The following is an 11,070-nucleotide window of genomic DNA, read 5'->3' on the forward strand; positions in this document are numbered from 1 at the left end:
TAATTAAGATTTGATGACCCCAAGCATCAAATTAAGTTTTCATTTTATAGGTTAACATTGAGAATGTGTTACATTATATTTCAAGGTGATAACTTGAAAACTTATAGTCTAAGGAAATAATTTTGATTGAATTATTTTTTAATTCTTAGAAACTATTTTTTTTCTTTTTAAATTGATACACATGAGTCACATAAAGAGAGAATTTATGAAAATGAAAATAATACCTTGCTTCAACAATGCAGGATTGATTGAATATAATAATGGACATTGAGATGACTTTCTTATAAAGACAAGGTGAGAGGTAGGATCACACAAGATGTTGGCATGTGTCTTGATCCTATGCAAGATGATAACTATCCTTGATACAAACATTAAATTTATGATGCAAATATTAAATGCCTAGATAATTAGAAGTAAATGAGGTGAACATTCAACCTCATTGTAATTAACTTCTAGAATAGCACCTATGACATAAGTAAACTTAACATGTGAATTATAGGTTCCCACTAATGTCTAGTTAGGTGATAACCTCATTCACACTAACACCCCCCATTAAGTGCAACTTAGTGAGAAGAAATTATTATGTAAATGATGTGAGATGCAAGATGAGTCTCGGTTACTAGGCCATGTTAGTTACCTGTGCACAAATAATCTCTCATAAATAGAGAAAGGAGAAAAAACAATGAGATGAAACTCCTCATCAAAAGAGAGAAAAATATACAATCAAGGATGACATGGAGGATTCAATGATAACCAACATAACTACATCCAACATGTAAAAAGATCCTCACAAATCCAATCAATCTCCATCCATATGAAGAATGAAAAAATAGACCATACATTGTCCCATAATGAGAGCTAACTTGCTACACAAACAAGCGTTGAAAGCTCTCTATGGATTAAACTTGGGAACACTCAATCTAAGAAATCAAAACTGACTACATACATTTGTGCAAAAACATTGGAAACTATTGATTAGGAAGTTTCACAAGAACCATAATAAGCAAATGGAATAAGTCTTTCTACGAAGGAACGAAGTCTAAAAACTCTCAAACTAGCATAACCCTAGAATCTAATGAAGCAATAGTTAATTGACAAATGATTTAGATCTGAAATGAAGTGCAAAGACCAAAAAGACACATTCCCAAGTGGCAGAATGTCCAAGTAATACTTCAAGATACCCATGGGGAAAAAATTGAAATAAAATGTACTTGAGACTGAAACTAGAAAAAAGTGCATGAAATTGTATTATGCAAAGTAGTTATTGACCATAAGCATATTGTATTATGCCATCTTTTATCATCCAAAGTTATCTAGATATTGTATTAATCTTAATTACAACCCATTTGACATTAATAAATATATTTAAAATATACCTTTAAGATTAAAAATATTAAAAGGTTTTTAAAATTATATATACAAAAGATTTTTAAATATAAATACACTACCCATCTATAAGGAAACCTTATAGTTCTTCTTGCTCAGCTTTCCATATTACCTCACAATTCATATGGAGACGGACAATTTGGCATCCTTCACAAAGATGATAAGAATTATTTTAGATCAGCTGGCTCTGTAATCTTATCGACACCAAAGAAAATGAATATGACTAGATTTAACAAAGTGTAGTGGCTTATTATACGTATAATCTAATGGCTTGTTATCCTCCATCTTATCTTACTTAACAAATTCAAGGAAAGGATTGTTGATCTGTATGTACTCAAATAAAGTTTTTGTTAAATAAAAAACCTAATGGGTCTCTCTGTAGGTATTTTTTTATATGTAATGTAATATATTTTTATTCTGCCCCTCCTAGATCATATGTAAAATCATTTTTTTGGTATATTAATGGAGTGAAATGAAACTTGGAAAGAGAGTAGATGAAGTATTTGCCATGATTTTATTTTTTTATCCTACTTGGAAATTACAAATATATGTATCTAGGTCTGCATAGCAGAGAAAAGATTAAAAAAATTTACAAAGTGCCTACATTATATACTTAGCAGAGCAGTCTGATTCTAATTTGTCTACCAACCAACTGAATACACCATACATTATAATTCAAGTATTAGAATCTGAGGACCATCAAAACATCTTTTGATGTAACATTTACATTTTTGGAATTGCTAAAAACTTATCAGCAAAGAGAAGATGCAGAGCTTTGCATTATGATAACAATGAATGGGCTTGTTCCATCTTTTACACGTATCTGGAATATAATTTGCACATTTATTTTATTCTTACTCATCTTCAGTTTTCACAGAAGATAAAACTTTAACACCTCTAATGAATTTGAAACAAACAATAGACCCCAGTCACAATTTTAATCTCATTTATAAGAACTAGACTCCATAAATGTATTTCTCAAAGGGACAAAATGTCTGCTTGCAATCCTACTAGTGCAACTTTAGCCAATTATGATCATGGATAGGAGCAACATTAAGGCTGCTACCTATTTCTGGGAATACTCGATCCCAATGTAAAATTTAGTCAAACATGAACTCTTCTAATGATGGAAGCTCTAGATCTATGCATAGATATGTGTCAAATGAAAGTATTATGTTATGTGGTGTCTTAAATTGTCTATTGTATCAAGTTTATTTTTATAAATATTGTTGTGTGATAATAAATCTATCAAACATGTTGGTAATATATCAAGAACATGGAACTGCTCTATGTTATGACTAATGGTTGGTGTGTGGTAAAGGTTATAATGCTTTGCATTTATTGGTTTCTCACAATAATATTTGACATAAAAATTTAGTTCAAAATAAGGAAAGCATGTATCAATAACCTTAACACATGTTGGATCTATATTTTAGCTATACTCCTATTTATAATTGTATGATTCAAGATTGGTTTTTTGTATGATTCAAGATTGGTTTTGAGGCTACCATCTGTTGTTGGAAACCGTTAATCTCGTTAGCTAAAAGTTGTTGCAAAGCATATAGGATTTTAATAAAATAATAATTCTACAAATGATGGAAAGAAAGAATAGATAGAACTAAGAATTTTGGCTAACTAGCTGTTAAAACTATGTCATCTTTCCATGATTATGGATTAACCCTTTCAAGGTTAAATTATTTCTGCTTTTGAAAATTTGGACTTCCTCGTAGACTAGAGGGGGAGGTTATATATATTCTTGAGTTGCTATATGGAAAAGGATGGCATGGAGGGATAGATTGAACCTCTACTTGTAAACATATCCCCCTTACTATAAACTAGGAATAAGATATACTTAGTATGGGTTTGACATTTGATGGTATGATAATGTAAATTATAATAAATTCTTCTAATGACATTAGAAGCACATCAATATTTTAATGTTGTTAGTTGATACTTTTTATAATTTCTTTTAGATTTAGGGGTAAAGGCTTAATATGACTACATGATGTCTATTGACCTCTTATATGTGAGAACCTTGATATTGGGATATTGGGATTATCATGCAAATAGCAGTAATGAACCATAATTAAAAATGACTACTATTTAATTTGATAATGTTGTTAAGTTTGTTATTCTTCTAGATTCAACTGTGTAGATTTGGCAACATAAAAATCTACACGGTCGAATCCAGAAGAATAACAAACCAATCGCTATGGACTCTGGAAACTTCATGAATTCAATGTTGTTAAGATTGATTTAAGAGATAAATCTTATGTAATCATATGTTTTAGCTCTTCTCTTGATACCCTATTGTTGACCATTAAGATCATATTTATTATAAATGGTAAGTATGAATACATTATCCTTTGTGCTTGCACTATAATCATTAACTTGGTTGGGTATAATGGTTGAATGATAAAAGATGGCATAATACAACATGCTTATGGTACTTATTTCCATTAAGCCATTTAGGGATATAAAATTATCCTATTTTCTACAAAAAATTGGTTAATAACCATCTCTCTAAACATATTATTATTATATGGTTAAGTTGTAGAACACATGATATACAATTTGTTATGTGCAAATGAATATGTATGTCAAGATTAACTCCAAGGAGATTCCTTCTTAATCTAGGTGGTAGGTAATAGATACAAATTATCATGAATTATTGGGGAATTTGAGTCCTAACTCCCTTCTAATATATATCCATTTGAAATGCTTACACTAAGATTAATATTGAAATTGGGTACTAAATCATGAGGATCATTCATCTATATTCTATTGTAGGTTCTTTAAAGTTTCTAGGTCCCATAGGTGGTCTCGTTGATGCATGTTGTGTTACATCTAGGAGGATGTCAAACAGTATTGTGATTTTTGGTATCATTTAGACATGTTGCAGTGGTACCTCCTTGGGAGATTTATCAAGACTTTTATATTGTTGTTGCAGCATAACAACATTTGACTACTACTTTATAGGAATGTATATAATTTATTAATTTCTTATTCTTAGATGGATTTAAGATTGTCAAGAAACCTTGTACTTAGGTATGCTTGAATCTCCATGTATGGAGAGTTATATCTTGGATAACATTATTACTAACAAAACCAAGTTAACTTGTATTCCCCCAAATAAGAGAATTTTAATACGTAGAGAATCTTATGTTTCAAACTATATGAAATTATCATTAGGGTACCAAATGTTGCATGATATCCTTGACGGTTGATTTAGGATTAGTATTAATGGGAGCTCAAAGTTGAGATCTGGATGTCCTTGTTGGAAGTTTCCTAGTATAGGTTTACTATATAAGTAGCTTAGTTAAATATTCTCCTACCTATAGTTTGACTTCATTAATTAATGAGAATAATTAATGAAATCTTGGTTATAGAAACCTAAGTGCATAGTTCCTTGAGAGAGATTGTGTGAGGAGAGCATGCAAATTTGATCCCATTTGGAAGTGAGTATGTAGGAATTCCTTGGGTGAAGGATGCCCCTATGGCCTCAAGTCTATAGGGGGAGGGTATAAGGAAGGATAACTACTAAGTTTGGGGATTTTTCCTAATTGGTTTGGAATTCCCTCTTACACGGGCTTCAGTTTGAGTCCAAAACTGGTATAATATGGTTATGAAAGAGTTAATAAAAATAGACAAGTAGATGCTATTAACAAACTCCCAACCACAACCAATTTTTTATGCAAAAATAGGTACATGCATCCAAGGTTTACTAACGCCATACATTAAGGGATTTACAAATATTTACAAAAATGGGTAGGGTCACCATGAATGAACCCTTGAGGCTTAGGTCTAGGTCAAGGGATGACCCTAACATCAAGATCTTTCCACTTTCAAGTGTAATCTCTTCAGTGGTGGCATGGAGTCATCACCATGAGAGTGGTTGGTCAAGTTGGGAGTCGGTGCAAATTGAATAAAAAAATAGTTGCAATCAAGGGACAATTGTTACAACATTTTGGTTTGTGATTTAAGTAGGAGAATTAGCATGGGGCTAAAAAGTTCTCCGAAGAGCTTAAAAAAGTTACTGCTACTTATCAATTATTTGTATTTTTTAGAGATTTGATTGCATTGCATTGTACTTGTACATGGGTGTACCAAATATGGCGATGTGGCCAGGACCCATACTACATCTAATATTACATAGTTTTACTCCCTAAGTTGCACTTAAGGGGGGGTGTTGGAGTAAATTGTTATTTACTCTTCCTTAAGTTCCACTTAGGTAGCATTTATATATTTCCTAAGTGCATTGGCAATTGTAGCTGGGTTGTTGCACCTATCCTCTACCTACTCTCGCACCTCATTAGTGCTCTCCTCTCACCTTTTCCTTTATAAGCAAGGCTCATATACGTTATTTCTCACATCAACACTTTTTCCTTTTTGGTGGAAAAACATATAAGGTTGCTTCCCTCTTGTGTGTGAAGGTTAGTAGTGTGCAGATTGGTTCCTAGGTAAGGTAGAATCACCTACAGATTTCCTAAAGGAGAAGATGTGGAAGAATGAGATGGAGAAGATGTGACTATGAATCTTTTTCATTTAAGAATTGAATATATTTAAATAAACATAAGTTGTCTCTAATTTTTGTTTTTCATTATGTTTTTTGGCTATGTGGTCGGGCTACCTAGTAAGGGACCCTAGCTCATGGATTGCATCAAAAGGTGGGTTTCATTGTAGACAATTGAGGGTACCAAGGATATACTTCTATAATTTTATTTAATTCAATAATAATTCTAGATTGAAATTTTGCTCTGAATTGGAGGGTTTGATGGGGGAGGGCTTAGGTTTGACCCTCCTCTACCATTTAAACCTATTTGAAATTTAAAACTTAAAAATTAAACATTTTTAACTAATTCTTAAAATTTAAAAATGAAAACCTAAATCTTTAAGTGCTAATAGATTTCCACAGTCAATGCAAATATCTATTCTATGCTTCTCGATTTCATTGTGTACAAAAATATTTAAACATCAACATTTCTTTCATCTTGATGATGGGTCTAGATCACCTACATGTTGTTGTTCACATAATTTCATATACAAACAAACTAAAGAACTTTGAATAAATTTCGATAAAACTAAAAAAAATGAAGAAAACTAACTTACCTCTATACTAGATGGTTGATTTAAGCTAAAAACCCAAATCAACAAAATGAATATTAAAATGAAAGTCAAATAATCATTTTGCAATTTTAGCATGTTTATTTTCTTTATTGCCACTAAAACTTTTATATGTTTACTTTCAATAGTAAAAGAAGAACATAAATTATAAAAATATATCATTTTTTCTATTTCTCCCATCATAAGTTAGTTCTAAAATAAAATAAAGTAGCTTTATTGTCATTTATGAACCAGTGGGGACAGTAGGGGGCCCCATCCCCATTACATTTTCTTTGAATTATTATTATTATTATTATATTATTATTATGTTTGATTAGATTGACCCCAAGACCTTCCCCATCCTATGGAAGGCCAAGAGTCACAACTTATAATTCCTCTTTAATGTCCCTATTGGGAGTTGAACTTGGGTCTCCACAATGAGAACCCAGTGTTTTAACCAATTAAGCTCCACCCCTTGGACAATTTTTTTTTAAATTTTATATTTGTCAAAATATATTAATAAAATTAAGTAGCTATTGTTAATTTAAACTAAAGAAAACACAAAATAACATAAAAAGAATAACAATAACAAATAATTTATAGTGGTTGACCAATTGGCTACATCCACTATCCATATCCAATCTAATACATACATGGACTACACACAGTCATTTATATAATCATATTCAGCCATGAAACCAAGAGTTGAAGAAACCAAGAGTTGAAGAAGGCAAATGGTCATATGACCATTGGGCTTCACATTCCCAACAACTATTATCATCCTCCACCTTAATCCAACTTTTAGAATGCAACAAACATCTATTATAATGTACAAAGGATAATGATGTCTTGGTGCGTTCTAGGGTTAGATAGTAGTTTCCCTTAACTTAGGGCATGTTCTCATGTGGTTGTTTAGCTTATTTTGGCTAGTAGACGCTGCTTAATATTTTGGGGAATTATTTGTGGAGCAACTCGCCCATGAATATTTATCTTTGTGCTTATTTTCAAACAAAATATTTTAATTTTGTATTAATAGTATTAATATCTTATTTGTGCACTTAAAATTTGGAAAAACAAAAAACAAAAAAAAACTTAAAAAAAGAGGAAGAGCAAATTGTGGAGTCACGTGACATTTTTATTAATAAACAGTTTGCTTATTTCCAAAATAGAAAAGATTCTAAATTATTCTATTTTTTCACGATTTTAAATCGCATGGGAACATAAAGTTACTTGTCTTCTAATCTGCGTTTTTGCTATTCTCATTTACCAAGATTTTAGGTGTAAAAATCAGAGGTAAATAAAAAATAAGATCCAGCATGATTGTTGCTATTTCAATTTGCTTTGTTTCCAATGATGTTATATTTTTTTATTTTTTTTTAAATCAAATTCTTATTAAAGATCATGAATGCTTACTGACTTTCTTGTTATTTCATAGAATTTATTGAACTTATTTCTCAGAACAAATTTGATCTCTCAGGCACAATATATTTGGAAGGTAAGGATTCGAAATTCTAATCATTCATCAAAGCATTGAGACTATAACAGTTCTGCTACAGTGATTGTTTAAGATACACAAATATTTTTATTGAAAGACGTGATTGTTTAAAATCTTAAAATGCCTTCTAATATTATTTTTTAATTCTCAGTCACAAAGATTTTAGGTATCAGAGATAAGATCCACCACTAAAATCTGTCTTTAGTTTTTTTTTTATCAAATTCCTATATAATGAACATGCATGCTTAATGACTTTCACCATTATCTCATAGAGTTCAAAATATTTCAGCATCCAAGGTAAGAATAATTCATCATAAGTTAAAGATTGCGTTTGCATGTATAAACAAGTTTTATTGATGGATGTGATTATTTAAAACCATAGCAGTTCTATCTGGCTCTGTAATCTTATCTACCCCAAACAATATTATGAATAGATTTAAAAAACCCCAGCGACTTATTATTGTCTCCTAATTTTAATGGCTTCTTAATTTACTTACCTTCGATCTGCCTTTTTGGTACTCCCATTTAGCAAGATTTTAGTTGTTATAGCATGTTGCCGTTTCAATTTGCTTTGTTTTTTATTACGGTTTATCATATTTTTGTTTTTTGTTTTTTCAAATTTTTATTTAAAGGACATGCATGTTTAATGTATTTTGAAAGTTGGAGAAAATTTAGATTCAACTGAAATTATTTCTGAGCACAGAATTGAACTCTCAGGCACAAAATATTTCAACATCAAAAGTAAGGATTTGAATCATGAGCATCTTATGTTTAGTCTATTCTCATGTCATTTTGGGGTAGCTGACTTATTATGTATATGGTAAAGGTTTTAGTTGGCTCACTGTTTATGCTGTGTTGTAATTCTTTTGACTGGTTATTTGAGTAGGTTTTAAACAACTGTTGTAAATGTTTGTGTGGATACTGTAGTTATGCTAGTCTGAATTCTTTTCTTTCATTTCAGTTTGAACTGTTCATTATTATTTTATTAAACTTGTATCCTGCTTTATCCAATAAAAAAGAATTTGAATATTTAATCATTTATCAGATTTGAATGCATAACTAAGTTTTATTGAAGGATGTATTTACAGTCCTAATGTTTCCTTGGTAACTAAAATAATATATTAGTGTGAACCAGAGATCCTTATATCCATGCATTATATATAGCTCTTTTGATATTATATATACTATTGCTGGTTTTTATGTTTAGGGTTGTGCAGGGATGGGCAGGGTAAAAATTCCAATGAAAAGAATAGAGAACCCAAATTCCAGGCAGGTATGCTTTTCCAAGAGGAGAATGGGTGTGTTTAAAAAGGCCAGTGAAGTATCTGTATTGTGTGGGGCACAGATTGCAATCATAGTCTTTTCTCCAGCAGGGAAGGCCTTCACATTTGGGAATCCTGACACTGATTTTGTGGTTGATAAATATCAGAACATTCCAGCTCATGTAAATGATAAGAAACTTCAAAAATCTTGGAGATTAGAACAAGAATATAACTTCCTACTGAGGGAGCTAGATGCAGAAAAGAAACGCAATGAGAATCTCAAAAGGCTAGAAACAAATAACAAGGCAGATTCATGGTGCAGAAGAGATATTGAATGTTTACAACTGCACCAAGTGAGAGAGTTTAGTGACTCACTAAACAGATTCAAGGAAAGGATCATTCAGGTTTTACAAGAGAAGCAGCCAATGAAACTTAGTAACAAGGTCCTAGATGAAATAGAGGCTGAACAAATGGTTCAAAGACAATCCTATCAACCAGCTATTTGGGGTGAGCAACTAGATTTTAGTACTCAGTCTATAATGGGCTCTTGTTCCAATAATGAAGGCATGCCCTCTCATTTGCTTATTCCACATGAGGGTTGTCTTGAGATGTCTGAGTTGCAAAGGGTAGTCATGCCTGCAGACAACCAACACTTACAGTCTGATCACAATGAAGGAGATTTCTAGATTCTGCAACACTTACAGTCTGATGACAATGAAGGAGATTTCTAGATTTTTATGTACTCAAAAAAAATTCATTTCTTGTAAGACTTTAATTTTAATTTGTTGGGTTAAAACAATTCCTGATGAAAGAGTTATGGCAGTCTTTTGGCTGTATAAAATATATTTTTTATTATATATAATCAAATTGCTTTGTATTTATGGCGGCCAAAATGCATTTAGCTTTAAATTTAGTGACTGAATCCTAATATCAGAGGAACCGCATGGAATCAAGTAATTCATTTTCATAGTTTTAAGGACTGATTGAATAAATGAACAGAAGGAAGCATTTAAATTATCAGGCTGCAGTATTTTGGAGCGGTTTCAGGTATTATTTTTAAATGAACAGAAGGATCAGGTATTATTTTGTTTTAGTAGATGTGGAGATTTTTTTAAGAATTTTTTAAATTAGACAAAGTTATGAATTTTTTAAGCTTTGAAATTTACCAAAATTCATAATCTTATGAATGTTATTATTTTAAATGTTCAATTTAACAAAATATACAAATATTAATTGATAAAAAAATTGATATATAGAAAGTATAAATAAATATTTTGTAGGTGAGAGTTCAACTCAATGCCAAATACCCACTATTCAAAGTGCATCAACTGAATGGCTTTAAACTTTGATATTTAAGATTTATTATGTTTTTTCCAATATATATGTCAGAAAATATAAATCAATAAAATAAATTTTATCATTGAAATATTTAGATGATGATCTAAAGTATCTATGTTGTTATTTCCTTTATGTTGTCTCATTAATATGCAAACAAAGAGATTAAAAAGTAAGATTATTTTTCTTCTTTGAAGGGACTTTGAAAACTTCAAATGATTGATTAGTGGCAAAAGCATTTTCGAGCTTGGAGGGGGAATTTCTAGCATCACCTTAAATGCACCCCTCAAAATTACAAACTAAAAAAGTAGGGGCTCTTGTCTATTAAGAAATTATTCTAATCAATCCTCTAGCTTTTTTTAAACTAGTGAGCTCCCCATGCTTATTGTTAGGTAAGTTATTACTTAGATTTCAATTAATATAAGTTCTTTGTATGTTTTTTATGGAAGTAATGTAGGATTTTGAAAGATTTCCAAATCTTTGTACAAG

General features: G+C 30.9%; 1 protein-coding gene across 1 annotated transcript; it reads left to right on the plus strand.

Moving 5' to 3' along the window:
- The first annotated feature begins 9,039 nt into the window (after positions 1–9,039).
- LOC131046872 (agamous-like MADS-box protein AGL29) lies at positions 9,040–9,994 on the plus strand. The gene has a single exon (XM_057980683.2). The coding sequence runs from the start codon at positions 9,204–9,206 to the stop codon at positions 9,930–9,932; it is 729 nt and encodes a 242-aa protein (XP_057836666.2). The 5' UTR covers positions 9,040–9,203; the 3' UTR covers positions 9,933–9,994.
- Positions 9,995–11,070: the final 1,076 nt, after the last annotated feature.

This window comes from Cryptomeria japonica, chromosome 4 (assembly GCF_030272615.1).
Source record: "Cryptomeria japonica chromosome 4, Sugi_1.0, whole genome shotgun sequence".
NCBI lineage: Eukaryota > Viridiplantae > Streptophyta > Pinopsida > Cupressales > Cupressaceae > Cryptomeria > Cryptomeria japonica.